Source organism: Galeopterus variegatus, unplaced genomic scaffold (genome assembly GCF_000696425.1).
Source record: "Galeopterus variegatus unplaced genomic scaffold, G_variegatus-3.0.2 Scaffold1639, whole genome shotgun sequence".
NCBI classification, from domain to species: domain Eukaryota; kingdom Metazoa; phylum Chordata; class Mammalia; order Dermoptera; family Cynocephalidae; genus Galeopterus; species Galeopterus variegatus.
The window spans coordinates 311,677-329,165 of NW_007727750.1; the positions used below are offsets into that span (position 1 = coordinate 311,677).

Below are 17,489 nucleotides of genomic sequence, written 5' to 3' on the forward strand. Positions count from 1 at the left end.
TTCCGGGTCCCTGAAGAGGTCGTGTGACAGAGGCTGCGATGGCGGCGGGCGGCCGGAAACACAAGCAGGACCTGGGGCGCTTCGTCTACGTGACCCGCTTCGGCTCGCACCCCTGTGGCAGCGTTCTGCATCTGGGCGGCCGCAGGGCTCAGAGCCGTTGGTGCCCAGGGGTTGGGGCCCACCGCAGCCAGGTGGCGCCGCGTAAAGCGGCGGTGGAGGCAGGAGTCCCGCCCAGCAGCGGGCTGTCCCCCGACTCCCAGCCCAAGGTCCCTGCGGCCCCCGGCGCGGAGGCTGCGGCCTCCGCCTCCTCCCAGCTGTCGGCGTTGAGCGCGCGGAGCGGCCCCAGGCGAGCGGCGCGAGCAGGTGTCGCGGCGGGGCCGGGCGGGAAGGGGCGGGCTCCTGTCATCGGTCGGCTGAGGGCGGCAGCTTCCGGTCAGCCACAACGTATGGGGGACCTGTAGGCCTCAGCCAGCCGGGTTTAGCCCTCCCGTCAGTCCCCTGCAGTCTCCCCGTAGGGGCGGAAGGAGAAGCCCCATAACTCACTTCAGGAGGGCGTTCGAGATAAGCCGGAGATCTGAGAGGAGAGGTTACTGAATGCAACCACTGGAGACACCGTCCCCCAGGGCGGCGGGCCTTGGCATGCTTGTTGGTTGTTCCTATTGAGATTCATTGAATTTGCAAACTAAAATTGTCAGAGAACTGACATCTGTACAGTGTTGAGTCATCCCATCTGAAAATACAGGATGTCTCTCCATTCGTTCAGTCTACTTTTGTGTCTTTCAGGAATGTTCTAATTTAACAGTTTTCCTTGTTATGGGTTTTGCCTATATCTTGTTAAATTTATTCCTAGGTAATCTTATTTGCTGCTGTACGTGGGGTTTCTTCCTCCGTAATGCTCTCTAAATGTTTGTGTATAGGAAGCCTATTTTTTTTTAATCGACTTTATTGAGGGTTAATTTACATATGTTTTGAGGTGGTTTGACAAATTTACATATCCTTATAACTAGGTGCCACCACAATCAAGATAGAGGACATCTCCATCACCTCAAAAAATTCTGCTTCTCTTTTGAGGGCCCATCCCTCTGCTTGCATTTTTTAAGAACAACTTTATTGAGATGTAATTAGTAATGCACACTATTCACCCATTTACAGTGCACAGTTCAGTGGTTTTTACATATTCATAGAATTGTGCAATCAGTAAAATTTTAGAGTATTTTTATTATCCCAAAATGAAACTCTTTACCCGTTAGCAGTCACTCATCATTCCACCTACTACGCGTCACTATCCCCCAATCCCAGCCCTAAACAAGCACTAATCTACTTTCTGTCTGCATAGATTTGCCTGTTTTGGACATTTAATATAAGTGGAATCATGCAATATGTGATCTTTTGTGACTGGCTTCTTTCACTTAACCTTTTGAGTTTTTTTCTTTTTTTTTTTATGGCCACTGGCCAGTATGGGGATCCGAATCTGTGACCTGGGTGTTATAAGGCTGTTCTCTAACCAAGTGAGCTAATCTGCCAGCCCAGCCTTTTGATTTTTATACGTTAATTTTAGGTCTTTTTGATTAACTGAATTCTTTTATTAGAGTTAGTTTTATTATTGATTCTCATGATTTTTCCGGGTATATATTATTTGTAAATAGAGATAATTTTTTTTCTTTTTTTACCCGTTCTTATGCCTGCAATAGATTTATTTTGTTTAATTGCATTGGCTAGTACAAGGTTGTATAGTAGTGGAGATAGTGGAGGTCCTCACCTTGTTCTTGCTCTTAGGTAAGATGCCTCTAGTGTTTCCCTATTAAAAAAGGTACTGGCTTTCAGACTAAAGCATACATTTTTACCCGATTAAGAAGTATTCCTCAGTTTTTCTTTTCTTTTCTTTTTTTTTTTGTCTTTTTGTCTTTTTTCCTGTCCCGCAACGGATCGCAACCCTCAGTGTCGCGCCCTTACCGGACCGGGACCGGCAACGGGATCGCAACCCTTGGCGCTGCGCCCGCACCTCACTCAGCCAGTGAGCGGGAACCGGTCTGTATGTGGGACCCGAACCCTCGGCGGGAGCGCCGCTGCACTCTCAAGCGGTGCACTGTAGCAGTGCGCCACCATGCCGGCCCCCTCAGTTTTTATTTTCTTCAGTTTAAAAAAAAAAAAAAAAAATCATAAATGGGTATTTAATTTTGTAAAAGCCTTTCTCAGATCTGTGAAAATAATCATATTTTTTCCTTAGATTTATTAATATAGGATATAAGTGAATTTTCTAATATTGAACAAATCTTGCATTCTTGAAGTAAGTCCCACTTGGTTATGATGTATTAATTTCTTAATACAGTGTTGGACTGTTTGCTAATACTTTGTTTAGAAATTTTACATTGGTATTCAGGAGAGAGTGATCTGTAGTTTTTCTTCCTTTGTACTTCTTTACCTGGTTTAGGTATCAGAGTTAAACTTACTTCATAAAAGGAATTAGGAAAGTTTCCTTCCTTTTTTGTGCTCTGGAAGAATTTATAGAACATTGGGACTATATAGTCTTTAAGGGTTTGGTAGAATTCTTCTGTGCAACCCCCTGGGCAGAGTACTTTTTGTGGGATAATTTCTTAATAACTCTCTCTGTATCTTCTGTGGAAATTGGCCTGTTTAAGCTTTTTAATTCTGATGGGTCGAGTTTGGTAATATGAATTTCCTCAGGCAATTGTCCATTTCATCTAGGTTTCTAAATTTATTTGCAGAGAAATTTACAAATTAGTGTCTTACAATTTTCAAACATTTTCTTGTGTTTTAGTGGTTATTTCCCCCTTATTACTTCTCTTTTTGTATATACGTGCTTTCTCTCTTTTTCTTGATCAAGTTAGCCAGTATTTTGTCATTTTGTAATTTGCTAAAAAAACCCCGTTTTGATTTATTAACTAGATACTTTGTTTTTCTAGTTTCTTCCTCATTAATTTCTGCATTTTATCTTTATTTCCTTACTCGTACTTTCTTTTGCTTTACTTTGTTCTTTTTATACATTTTTAGCAGGAAATTTAACTCATTTATTTTTATTCTTTTTTGTGTATGTGTTTAGTGCAGTAAGTTTGCTTTTAACCACTACTTTAAATACATCCCATAGATTGTAATATGTAGTATTTCCATTGTCACTATTTTTTTTTTTTTAATTCCATAAGATATGTCATTTTCAGTGTGTCTTACCCTTTTCAGACTGGGGTTGCTTAATAGATTTAAATTTCCAGGGCCTTTCTGTTTTATCATTTTTGCTAGTAAACTAGTTTTATTGTACTATGATCAGAGAGTATTAGTTGTAATGTCTCTGTGTTGTGGATATTACTGGTGTTTTCATTGTGACCTAATTTACATTCCTTCCTTTTTGTTCTTTTTTACCCCCAGAAACCGTGCTATTGGAAGACTGTCCCTTTAAATCATGATTGGCCTTTTAAACTAAGTTGTCCCATTAAATTGCATGTTTGGTACTAAGTGTGGTGTCTGGTCCCTTAAATCACAAACTGAAATCTCTTCACTGTAGTCTATGCTGTGATCTGCTTGGTTAGTTCTTTAGTATTTTTAGATTTAGGGTGGATTTAATCTTAATGTTGGTTTCTCCAGATCTCCTGTAGTCACCTTTTCTAGTGTCCCTTCTCTCCTCTGTGCTGGCCACAAAGCCCTGCTTAGGGTGGGACTGGAGCATATGGGATCATAACACTGAGATTTAATGATTTTTCTCTTCTTAGTTATTTTGCAGTTTTAGCATTCTCTGTCTTCAAGTAATGGTGAAGGTGTGATTTTGCATGGAATTTTTGTAATGTAAAGTTGTTTGGGGTGAAATTTTGGGAAATTTATTCGTACACACCTGCCATTTTCTTCAGTTACTCAGAAGTTCTGCATTGAAGCATCTTGAACAAGAGAAGTGAGAGAGTTAGATTTGGTTAGTTCATGCTGTAGAGGGGAGATTTAATTGGAGGGAGGTAAGACTAAAGTCCAAGCTGAAAAATATATAAATATTTTGTTTGATATCCTTTCAGAACTATATTTTTGGTGATAATTTTGAAGCTTAAAACTGCACTCTCTATAGCTTGGTTGACTTTTGAGAAGGAGCTATGTTGGGAAGCCATCGGAGATACTTAAGCAGGGGCATTATTTTGGACCCATACCCCTCTAAAGGCCCCATTGTTAAAAGGCACTCAAGCTTTTTTCCTGGCCCCTATTCTGGTGATTAAAAAATCCAGGGGTAGTATAAGACACTTTAGTCCTGGGTTTCTAGCCCCTCTGAATAATAAAAACAGATGAAAGATTTATTACTAGGAATAAGAGAGAGAATGATGATGGTAGTGGTGGTAGGGAGCTCTTAAAGGAAGGGGAGAAAGCAGGAAGTGCAGAATGAATAAAATGGATCCTGGAGAGAGACTGTAGTACTTGAATATCTAAAGATCAAAGAGACAAATAATAATCCAGTGCTAAGATGGTGAATTGGAAGTGAAGAACACTAAAACATAGATAAAGAAGCATATGGAAGGAAGGGGAGAAGATGCATCAATTAATGCTGGAGATCTCCATGTATACCAGCTAGAAGTAACTGGGTAGCAAAGAACTGAGATTATGAAACCAGCTTTCTTCTTTTGTAACTTTGGGCTCTGCTGACCTAGAGTGGCTTTCCTTCAGTTGGCTGCTCTGCTGGTGTGGGAGATGACAATAATGCAGTTTGTTCTGAAGTTTGGTTTTAAAATTTTGGAATTTTATGCTCTTTCTCTGTAGCAGGCATGACATGATCAGATCTGGAGGAAGGAGAACTGAGAGTGAGTGGAAGGTAGGAGAGATGGGAGGCCAGAGACCAGTTATGAAGCAGTTGCAGTAGTCCAGTGGAAAGATTAAAGGCCTGAACTAAGGCTCTGGCTGTGGAGGCAGAATGGACAGGATCAAATAACTGACAGAAAGTGAAAAGGCAGAGTTGAGGCCAAGTCTAAAGTCTGTGCTGGGCAACTGGGTGGATGATGAAGCCATTAACTTCAGCAACTATCCTGCTGTGGTTGTGAAACCAGGAATATAATCAAGGGAAGGGGGTCCTGGGGTAGACATGTTTAAACCAAACCAGAAAGTGCTTAAGTGCTTCGGTTTTACTCAGTCTTGGGTGTATTTAATATTAATATTAAGTAGACATTCATTAAATACTTATGCCTAGCTCTCTATGGAGAACAAAGGTGAATTATTTATTGATTCAACAATATTTATTTAACATCTACCACATTGTGGGCACTACATCAGGTGCTAGTGGATTAGACAAATATACTCCTCTCAAGGGACTTATACATGAGAAATGGGAATATAAACTGGCAGGTGTGAGTGCTGTAAGAGAGAGACCTGAGGAGGGCTTTGACAATCAAGTTTAGGGAAAGAAGAGGCATAGAGGCAGGATATCAATGGACATGAATAGAGAAATTGCTAGTGGGACAGTAGAGATTACCAAGAACATTGGCTTCGAAAGCAGAAAGACATAATCTTGGCTTTGTCATTTATTAGCAGTGTAATTTGCCAAGTTAGTTAACCACTCTGATTCTCAATTTCCTTATCTGTAAAATGAGGATAATAGTTTCTACCTTTAAGGGTTACTGTGAAGATTAAATGAAGTAATGCATGTAGAATGCCTAGCGCAGTGTTTAGCACAGAATAAGTGCCCAGTAAATGCTGACACATTGTGTAGAGATGGTTTGAAGAGAAGAGTGTGATTAGCCCAGTGTCTAGCACACAGTGGGCATGTACTAAATATTTATCAAGTGAATGAAAAATTGGTTTTGGACCAGACTGTGGAATGCCTTGGAGACTGTCATTTTTATAGTCACTGAAGATTTTTGAATGCTGGAGTAGTACAGTAATCAGAGACAGGTGTACTTCTGGAAGATCAACTTAAAAGCTGTTTGTGAGATGTACTGGAGTTAAGAGATCCAGGGGCAGGCAGATCAGGCAACTCTTCTAACATTTCGAGCAGGACCAACAAATCAGGCTGGCCCCCTATCCTCACAGAACTTGGGAGATATGAATATATTTATAATTTATATATAGTAGAGGATGATGAATGCTATTGTGGAGGTACAAATGAATGCTTTGAAAGTGGTGAATAATTTGGGGATGAGAGAATCAGGGAAGGCTTCTTGGTGGGAGAAGCTCATGAGATTTACACATGGGGTTGAGATAGAAAGGAGTTACAGGTGGGAAAATATGTGAGCAAAGCACTGAGTATAGATCAGCAATGGGCAATGATTAGAGAAGAACTAGAAGTACAGTTTGACTGGGTCAGAGTGTTGTGTGGAAAGACAACTAGAGAAAGATTTGAAGCATAAGCTGGGACAAAATCCATGGTATACGCTGGAGCTAGCCTCAGTGAAGTATACAAAATAAGTGAAAGAAATAATTTTGACTCTTTTCTTTTTCATTTCCTCTATACTTCTTGACATATTTTATTACGGGTAGACTTGATGGCTCCTATCCCATCCTCAAGGAGTATAGGTTAGGTCATATGGGAATGATGCAATTATATGACTCCAAAGGTTCTAGGCATTTAGAGGGAAGGATAAATATGGGTATATGGAGAACAGAGTCTCCCAGACTTATTTTCCTATGCCATATATACAAATCATCTATACAGTCACTTAGTACATTTATTTAAATAAGTACATTTTCCCTCTTAACTAAACTTTTTATAACACTTTACAGCATTACCTCAGTGGAAAACCTGTACATTTGTCATAAATAGAAATTAATTAAAAACAAGTCTAATAAAGATAAAATAATACTATTAAATTCTAGCTAAATAGGTTGTGGTCATACAGGGAGATTAGCAAGTCTTAAAGAAGTCTTTCTTTTTTACATTTTTTACTGAAACATGTTGATTGTATATATTTGTGGGGTACAGAGTTGAATATCAATACATGTATACAATGTGTGATGATTAAATCAGGGTAATTAGCATATTCATCATTTTAAAACTTAATCATTTCTTTGAGATGAGGACTTTAGATCTCCTCTCTTCTAGCCATTTGATAAATTATGTGTTATAGATGCCTACTTTAACTGTACACCCATAGAACTTATTTTTCCTTTCTTGCTGTTATGTGTCCATTAGCCAACTTCTCACTACCCCCCTCTCCCCCTTTCCCACCTCTAGTAACCACAATTCTGCCCTCTCCTTCTGAAAGTTCAGTTTATTAGTATTATTGCTAGTTTGTTTGTTCCTGTCTTTCTGTCTTTTTTAGTATGAATGACATGCTAGTACCAAACTCAGACTTTCTCGTTAATGTAATCAGAAGATTGAAAAATAATTGGAAAGAGTTTCTCACTATGTGAGTTAATGTTCTTTAGTGCTGTGTCTTTGCCTTAACAGAATTCAGTAGTAGGCTTCTCACAAACTGGGAAATGCCATTCTAGAGCATATTGTAGTTCGTTCAACAAATGGAATGCCTATTGTATATCTCATATCTACAATATTAGTTACTGGATCTCTGGTGAAGAATAAAACACATTCCTCAAGTAAGCAATGTGATAAGTCCTATGATAACTGAGCATAATAAGGTGCTTTGTGAGATCAGAGAAGACTCCCTGGAAAGCTAAATATTGTATGAATAGAAGAAAGCCAGCTATAGAGTGGTGGTAGGGCAGGAACAAGATGGGCAAGGGTTGGAGTGGGGGAGTCTTCTAGATAAAAGGAGAGCAAATATAAAGCTTTCAGGGAACACATGCTCATTGTTTTATAATTTTGTCTTTGGACACACAAGCCCTTAGGTTTTCTTCTAACAGTTAAGATTGGGGAAGGCAGCATGGTTTAGCGCCTGGAGTCAGAGGGCTTATGCACTCTGGGAAACCTTTATTAGTACTACCGTGTGTCTGGTACTGTGGATAGAAAGATGAATAATACATGTGGCCATTACCCTCCAGGAAGTCAGAGCCCAGTGGAGGGAGCACATTGTAAACTTATGCTATAACAGTGTGCTAAGTGCTATAAAGCAAGGGTTCCTAGAGCCAGTGCTATGTGTGGGGTTCTGTATTTTTGAGGAAAGGCTGTAGAGAGGAGGTGACCATATGAGCTGAGTCTTGAAGAACAGGTAGAAATTTGCCTGGCAGGCATATATGTGCATGTAAATGTGTGCACACAATGTTCCAGCTAGGTAGAGCAGCATGTGCAAAGGCTGGGAGGGGAAAGAATAGACATATTTTAGTAACCAGAAGGTGTTTTGTGTAGTTGGAAGCATAATGTACGTATAGAGTTGAACTGAGAAGAATGGAGACTATAAAGACACACTGGAGCAAGACTTTTTTACTAGTTGTTTATTCTGTTGCTAGCCTTTTGGAGATTCACCTTATAAATCACAAAAGGAAGGAGATTGAACTAGATGGATGATTTCATAGGTACTTACAAGGTTGTTTATCTCCAGTTTTCTTGGTTGTTTTCAGCATATTAGCTAATTGGTAAACTGGTAGTACTTAGTGATCAGAAATACACCAACAAGAGTAAAAAATCCCCAAAGAGAGCTCAAGAGACATTTACATGGTCTCTATTCTCAGGATAGTGAATCCTTTAAACTATGTGCCAATCTTGATATTTCACCTTTTCACTCTCTTTTTTAAAATTAGGTTTAATCCAGAAGGATGCATCTAGAAAGTTTGATTTTCCCATACCTCTGAATGAAACTTCCAAAATAATGACAAAAAAGAAAAAGGTATATTATTGTAAAGTGCAATGAGAAATATTTGAATTTTAGACCATTCTCTGTAAATATAAATGTGTGGAGATATTCAAGGCAGTGAAAATAGTTACAAGTTTTGAGCAATTTAATTTTCTGAAATGAGAAAATAGAAGTAATTTAGCAGAAATGGAACTGGGTTTGGAAATATTTATTAACCGTAATAAGTAGTTTCTTCCTGTGTTTGAAGCACATTTAATCAAAATGTAACCCACTGGGATATTTTTCAACTCATAATATATATGTTCCATAGAATATAACAAACTGATAGGCAATGTAATATAAAAGGAAAATGATGGATTTCATAGAAAAGAATAATGTATCTATATTGGTGTCACATTGCTCTTTTCAAAGACAAGGAATGCATATTAAGTTTCTAGAAGGAATGCTGACAAAGTGAACCTTCACTTCTGAACCATTTTCCCTGCTGGTTGTCCAAATGTCATGGTAACTCAAGTATTTCAAATGTATTCAAGATCAGATGCTCTACTAATCTTTGCCACCATATATGAGGGTACTTCAAAAGTTCGTGGAAAACTAGAATTAAAAGATATGAATCTTTCCTTGAACTTTTTGAAGACCTCTCATATTCTGTACTTTAGTTTAAATAAATTATTAGTTGATAATGACACAAAGTTATATTATTTCTGAGCTTTGAGGTTGTTTGATTTATAATCCACGTATAGTATAAAATAGAGTTTAGGGTGACTAACCCTTGCACCAAATGTATTTTTAATGGGCATCTAATCTTCCTGCTATAAGAAGAAATATTTCTCCCAAGAACCAGTTCCTTTTGGGTGAGGAGAAAAGAGTAATAGGCAATACTTACATTTAATTACTGTGTGCCAGACACTGGAGTAAGTGCTTTACATGTATATTGTTTATTAATTGTAATAATCCAATGTATGAAGTTATTCCTAGATGAGATTAAAACACTTGCCCAAGTCAAGCAACTGGTAAGTGGCCAAACCAGAATTTGAGCCTAGACCTATTTGTTTGATTTATAGTTCTCATTCTTTCTATTCTAGTATATTCATGCTCTCTAGTAATTTTGCTTTGGTATGTCCTAGGAGAAATACTTAATTCTTAGCCAGAATAAAATAAATGAAAAAATCCAATCATTGCCCAATTATTTAGACATTGGAATAAAAGTTTCCTATTTTCATTACCTTTCAAAACTGAATGTATTGGAACTATTTAGATAGTACCTTATAGACATTGCCTTTGAAAGGAAACTTCATCCAAGACAGTTAATTTAAATACCATAGAGAGGAAATTCTGGGAAATTGTAAAAAGACATCAGAGATATCAGTAATCATGAGGAAACAATTACATTTAAGTTTTAGTTCTCTAAATGCTACTATTGCTTTACAGTGATTACATCAGTTGACATGCAACACAGTTGAGTCACTCCCAATTGCTTTCATCAAAATGTATTACTCCATTTCTGCCCAGCATTCCTTAATTGTGCATATCTTTTTAAGGTTTCAGAATGGGATAAAGTATACAAACTCATTTCTAGAATGCTTGAAGAAAATGAAAAATATAGGCTCAGGCTGAAATGCCAGAGGTCGTCTAGTGAAAGTAAGTTAACACAATTTTATTGCATTAAAGAAGCCTTGGACCAGCCCTGTGGCTCACTCGGGAAAGTGCTGTGCTGGTAGCACCGAGGCCGCGGGTTCGGATCCTATATAGGGGATGGCCAGGGCGCTCACTGGCTGAGCGTGGTGCAGACAACACCGTGCCAAGGGTTGCAATCCCCTTACCGGTCAAAAAAATAAAGAAGCCTTGCTTCTTTTAACAGTTTAGTTACCCTGGTATCACATTAGACCAGTGATTTTCCTAATTGTCGCATTCAATATGCATAACTATAGAAATGAAGCTACTGTATTATCACTCTTTGTTGTAATTTAAAGTATGAAACATCTTTAAGCAGTGAGTGTAGATCACAGGTGTAGGTGTGAGTGGAAGAGTGCTGAAGGTGAATGTTGACTGGAATTTTCTGAGCAAAGGGAACATATTCATGTGTTAAATGTGAGTTTTAATGCCAACTTTTAGTAAAAGTTAGAAAAATCATTCATATTGATGAAGAAAAACATTTTAACTGCAATGTAAAATTATACATTTTGCATCGCTTCATATAATCATTTCCTTTCCATGGATGCTGTGCTCCAATTTAATGCATTTAACAAAATCTGCCCTTGAGTTATAGCCTTGACATCATTATTTCATTCCTGGAAAACAACTCATGAATTAAACCATGTTCTAAAGTTGAATCAATATTGAGTTGATATTGTGGTCAGAGCAAAATTAGGTGTAATCTAGTATGTTAATTAAAATAATTGGAAATTCTGGATGCTCAACAAATTAACCCGTATAAAATTTGTGTAACTAATGATGCCATATGAATTGACAAATCAAAATAGTTATTTTCTTTTCTTCACATACATGTCCTAATACATGTGCTGTCATGATGAATGCTTCTGTGAGTTGTTTGCACAGTAGACAAATTCTATTTGATCATCAGTAAACCCACAGTATTTAATTTTGTGAAAAAATATTTTCATAAGATAATCATTAAAACAGAATGCCATTTTGTAAACAATGTAACACTGGAAACTTATTACTGTTCATGTAATAGTGCATCAATAGTAGCATAAATTGTTTGCAATAATGGCATGCCAACCAATGTTCAGATTAGTGATATTCTATTTCATTTTTCTTATCTAATTAAGAAAGAGAATGAGGTAGGAGAAGGGATTAAGAGGAAGAAAAGCAATCAGAAGTTTCTTAAATGAAAAGGATAATTGAATAGGCAGAGCAATGTACAAAAAGCCTGAACATTGTTCTGAGTGCTAATCCAGATCACTGCATAACCTTGAACTTGTTGGGTTTTGTGACTCAGCAAAAGGCCTTCTACTGAATGTGAAGTAATTTGGTGAGGATTACTTAACAGCTTAAAATAATATGCTGTGTATTTCAGAAATAGACCCTTAAAGGCAAAAGTTATTCTTGTAATTCATTATTTTGTATTATAATTTTAAACTAGATTCAAAAACTTTTTATAAAGCTAATAATTATGTTTTAAAATGTATTATAACTTTTATTCCTTCATATGTATTTAACTGGGAAAACCATTGCTAAAGGCCAACTTGAATTTTCTTTATATTTTATGTTGTTCCTAGACTCAAATTACACAAGCTGAATCTTCTTATCACCATCTGGTAAGATCCATTTATATAATAATTATGAAATATAGATATATTCCCCTTCCTTTTATATCCTGCCATCTCCAACCTTTAGTGTTAATTAAACACTGCTAATTCCAGCCTATTTCCTTCCTTAAATCCAGTGTTTGGCACTTAGTAGGCACTCATTAAATATTTGCTGACATTTAAAACTTCATTTAGGCTCTATCTCCATCATGCTATTGAAACTGCTCTTTTTGTTGTTGTTCTTTTTTTTTCTTCTTCTTTGTGTTCATATCTCTACTTAGTTCTCTTTCCCTTTGAATGTGCTGCCACATTTAATACTATCTTACTACTGCTTCTTCAAATTTTTCTCTCTTGGTTATCCACAGGCTATATCGTGGCTCTCCTTCTGCCCCTCTGACTGTATTTTCTGTGTATTTTCAATTTGTCCCTTTTGCTACCACCTAATGACAAATCCTGTCCTGGAAGTACTTGTTGCTCTTATTCTCTCTTTATATTTTCACTCTGAGATAACTCATTGATTTTTATAGCTTTAATTACTCTTTCTGGATACATGACCCTTAAGTCTCTATTCTACCCCTGACCTCTGGTCATGTACCTTTGATTTTCTTTAGGCTATTCTGTAGTTACTTTTAATGTCACATGTTTTAAACTGAACATGCTGTCTTTCCCCCTATCTTTTCAATTGTTCCTATCATCTGGGCTCTTCCAACTATTAGGGAGAAATTAAATCCAGTTTGGTGGGATTTGGAAAGTAATGAAAGAGGTAAGAAAGATAGGTGTAGGTAAAGAGAAATTAAACTTTTATAATTGGGAGTGTGAGGAGGAGAGTATATTTTAGACATGAACATGAGCAAATTCATGGAATCCAAGAAAATGTTTAGGTAAGGTATAGTTTGATTAAAGATTAATGTAGTAATTGAAGAAAAGTATAAAATGTTTGGGTAATGTTTAGGTAAAGTATGTAGTTTGATTAAAGATTAATGTAGTAATTGAAGAAAGGTATAAAAGTGTACTGAGAGGGGCTGGCCAGTTAGCTCAGTTGGTTAGAATATGGTGCTGATAACACTAGGTCCAGGGTTTGATCCCTATACAGGCCAGCCAACAAAAAGAAAAAAAATATATACTGAGATTGTATTTCAAAGAGTCTTCTTGAATTCTGGGTCAAGGATTTGTACTTGATTTGGTAGACAATGAAGAAACATGGAACTTTTTTTAAACCTTTTAGTCTAAATGATTTCAAATGTATAGAAAAGTTGCAAGAGTATTACAAGGAACTCTAGTATACCCTTTACCCAGATTCAATGATTTTTAATATCTTACCACATTTGCTTCCTAATTCTCATTCTCTCTCTTTCTCTTTGTGTATAAAATTATTACCCCTAATACTTTTAGTGTATACCCTAAGAATAAGGGTATCTTTTATATAACCATAGTATGGCTATCAAATTCAGGAAATTTAAGATTGATGTAGAACTTTTATATAATCTATAGTATATATTCCAACTATTTTTCATTGTCCCAATAATGTCTTTAAGGGGATTATTTTTCCTGGTATGGTACCATGTCCAGTCCAAGATCACGTATTACATTTAGTTGTCATGTCTCTTTGGTCTTCTTGTTATAGATTAAATAACAATTCTTAGCCTTTCTTTGTTTTTCATGATATTGAAATTTCTGAAGAATACGGTCCAGTTATTTTTCACACTATCCTTCAGGACTTTGTGATACCTTCTCATGATTTGATTAATGTTATGCACTTTTGGCTGGAACACTATATAAGTAATGTTGTTTCTATCTTAGAGTAGCACATCTGGAGTCATGTGATTATCATCGATCACTTATTGATGATGTTAACTTTGATCTTATGTTTAAGTTGTCCATTTACAGTTACTATTTTTCTTGTAATAAGTATTTTATGGAAAGATAGTAAGAGACTATGCAAATATCTTGTTCTTCATCAATATAGCTAACATTTTAAAGCAGCAGAGTTATTAGATCTGCATTTTAGAAAAATCCAATGTCATTTGTGGAAATGTTTGGAATGGAGATGAAACAGGAAGTAAAAAAGAAAACCTGGGGATTGCTATAGCAGTCCAAGTGAAAAATGAAATGCATTTAAACAAAGGAGGCAGAGGGGACAGAGAGGAAACAAATGACTAGATGTAGGGTATAAGAAAGACGATTCTGAGTTTTGAGAATGAGTAAATAAGAAATAAGGAAGTCAGGAGACAGAACTTGTTTTGTGAAGGTACTGAGTTTTATCTTTGATATGTTGAATTTTAGGTGATAGTGAGGTACCCAGGTAAAAATTCCAAGCAGGCAATTGGAAGTGTTGTATAGGAGCTAGTGTGATATCTATGCTGCATAAAGGTCATATGTAGTTGTAACAGTAGTTCTAGATGAAAACCTCAGTGTGAGGATGGAGACAAAGGAAGACTGAGTACAGAATGTCAGGCAATGTCTAGGATACAGGGAAATTTTCCATTTCAGAGTCAGGAATTCTAGGGGCTTAGTCAGGAGTAGTGAGAGAGATGATTATGGAGCTGAAGAGGGAGGTACACAAAACCTGCAGGAGACCAATTCAAATGAGGGCAAAGACCTTGCTCAGTGAGAGTATAGAGATACAAAAGTAGGAGTACAGATATGTCATCTACGAACATTTTAAGAATTCCAGCACCTAGGGCCGGCCCGGTGGCGCACTGGATGGGTGTGCCGCTTGGGAAGTGCGGCGGCGCTCCCGCCCAAGGGTTCGGATCCCACATGCAGACCGGTTCCCGCTTACTGGCTGAGTGGGGCGCGGGAGCAGCGCCGAGGGTTGCAGTCCTGTTGCCGGTCCCCGGTCCGGTGCGGGGGCGACACTGAGGGTTGCGATCCGTTGCCGGACACGGAAAAAAAAAAAAAAAAAAAAAAAAAAAAAAAAAAAAAAAAAAAAAAAGAATTCCAGCACCTAGAAGTAAAGTACAAGTTCCAAGTGATAACAGTCTAAGCAGTGAGTGGCTGAAGTGGCATGAAGATAAAGGCCTGTGATGCAGTGTTTCTGTGATACAGTTCTTATAAATGGGGCTGTTGAAGTCTCTAAAGGTATTGGCAGGAGTTGGAGAGGAAAAGAAAAAAATATGAATTACATATTGAGTCCACCAAAAGTTTTTAATGGTCAGCTAGAGAAAGTAAAATCATTAAAACAGTAGGTACAGAGAATATCTGACGGTTGTTTTACAGTCGTGGAAATGTTAATTTTTTTCAGTGACTATTGTTTGTAATATTTTATATTAACAATATTCAACTTTTATCTTTTATTTAGGATTAACCTATCTTTGGATCTGTTTCCCAAAGAGGATTATAAAGAGTATAAAGATGGAATGTTAAATTGAATCATAATTATTTGTTAATTTTGGTGTGTTCTGTTGGAATTGGGACTTTAATAGTTGAATAGAAGAACTATCTTCTTCATAAATTAATAGTATTTCTTTGCAATTTAACAAAAACTTTAGTTAAATATTGTTATATGCATGCAAGTGTTATTTTCAGAGTTAATACTTATTCCATATACTTTTAAATTAGTCTTATATATAAAATTTAAATTGGCGTATTAGTACAATTGCATACATTTATAATTGCCAACTTTTCCTTTTTATTAGTAAGTCTGCAGCCACTGCTTTTTTCATCCCTTCTTTTAGGTTAAACTTGTTTTAAATTAAACTTGGATTCATTTAAGTTATTTTTGGTTTCTCACTTTTTCTAAACTTCTCAAAAGTTTTTTTATGATAAAAACCTACAATTTACATAGCAACAATTACTTTGGTGTTAAAACTAATGATTATTAAGCCATCTGTTCATCCTAAGGAAAATTAGCAAATGTATGCATTTGTATATGTATACATTATATTTGACTATATTATAATATGGAGTGTTTTAGGAAGATTTTGAGGCAAAGATCAGAGGAGACAACCTTCTCTTTACGAGGCCCTAACAGATATGTTTTTTTTTTTTTTTTTTTTCCTTTTTGTCTTTTTTCGTGACCGGCAACGGATCGCAACCCTCAGTGTTGCGCCCGTACCGGACCGGGACCGGCCACGGGATTGCAACCCTCGGTGTTGCTCCCGCCCCTCGCTCAGCCAGTGAGCGGCCGGTCTGTATGTGGGATCCGAACCCTCGGCGGGAGCGCCACCACGCTTCCCAAGTGGCGGACTATAGCAGTGCGCCACCGGGCCAGCCCCAGATACGTTGTTTTTAAGTAAACAAATGAGAGGTTTAGAACTCTGAAAATCATTTAAAAGTGTTTTTCAGTGAAGTCTCTTTATTTTCTACTCAATATTAAGTAATAATCAGCTGTTACCTATACGAGTTTTTCCACTTTTTGCTGGTACGGTCTCTCTCCCTAAATTGACTCAAAAGCCTAAGTAGAACTGGAAACTTAGGAGGGAAAGACAAAAACAAGCTTGTCTGTGGTCATACTCTGCATACTAGTTGCTTCTCCTTGAGGTCACAGTCCTTTTCTTTTATATCCAGGCTCATAACAGTGATGACATTATTTTGGGGGGTCATTGAGAGGGTGAGATTTCTCAGTTCTCTTATAAAGGTATTACAAAATGACAATATACAAAATTCTCATGAAGGTGTAAGGACTGTAAAATAATTCGTAGTTTTGTATCTTCCTCTAGTTATATAACTTAATTGCTTCATGAGACTACACCAGCCTAGCATTTGTGGTAACATGTTCTAGTGAATACACCTGTTTCCAGTTGAAGGACACATTGTCTGGGCAAATGGCCTAGGTCTTGCCTGCTATGGAGGGTCATGCAGCTTCTTTGCTGGGTAAATTTTCAGGCTGCTAATCCCTGGGTGAAGTTTCAAATTTTAGTTTATATAACTTAAATCCATTGCAAAATGAGACATGTTTATACTGTAATTTATGCTGCATAAAGTTTTGTGTTGTACTGTTTATGTTGTAATTTATGCTGCATAAGTGAGGATTTTTGGTTTGCTTTGATGTATGTTTATATTTATGTGACTTATACAAGTTGACATAGTAATCTGCTTTAATTTATTAGGTGTGTTAATGTTTATTGGATTTAAAATGTGAGTCTAATGATGGATACAAGCTTGGTTTGTCTTTCTGGAACTGTGGAGTAATGAAAAAACTCTCACTGAAATGAATGTTCTAAATATTCTAAATCTTTTAATTTTTGTTTAATAATTTCTAATGAAAAGATGTTAAATATCTATTTTGTTAAATAAAATATAATAAACATAATGACTTTTCTTTGCTGACACATCACTAAATATCAGCTGTGATACTGTGAATTATTTATGGTTTTGTAATTCCAGCAGGGGTTAATAATCCCTGGATTAAAGGCCTCAGACTAATGTGTGGTCCTGCCTTCTCTTCATCTTCAGCCCAGAGTGTTTTTTTTTTTTTTTTTTTTTCTCCACAAGTAGGAACACTCACTCACCAAATCTATGCCTGATTCTTTCCTCTGCTTAGACCAAAAATTTATTTCAGCCTTGTAGTCTAGTATTTGCAACTTCTGTTTTGGGTTCTGCAGTGAGTATT

The 17,489-nt window shown here is 36.9% G+C and overlaps 1 protein-coding gene across 1 annotated transcript; it reads left to right on the plus strand.

The window, feature by feature from the left end:
• Positions 1-29: 29 nt before the first annotated feature.
• LOC103594892 (chromosome unknown open reading frame, human C5orf47) lies at positions 30-17,302 on the plus strand. Its single transcript, XM_008578181.1, has 5 exons — positions 30-363; positions 8,611-8,696; positions 10,205-10,304; positions 11,906-11,944; positions 16,597-17,302. Exons 1-4 carry the CDS (start codon positions 39-41, stop codon positions 11,923-11,925), a joined length of 531 nt encoding a protein of 176 aa, XP_008576403.1. The 5' UTR covers positions 30-38; the 3' UTR covers positions 11,926-11,944; positions 16,597-17,302.
• The last annotated feature ends 187 nt before the right edge of the window (positions 17,303-17,489 follow it).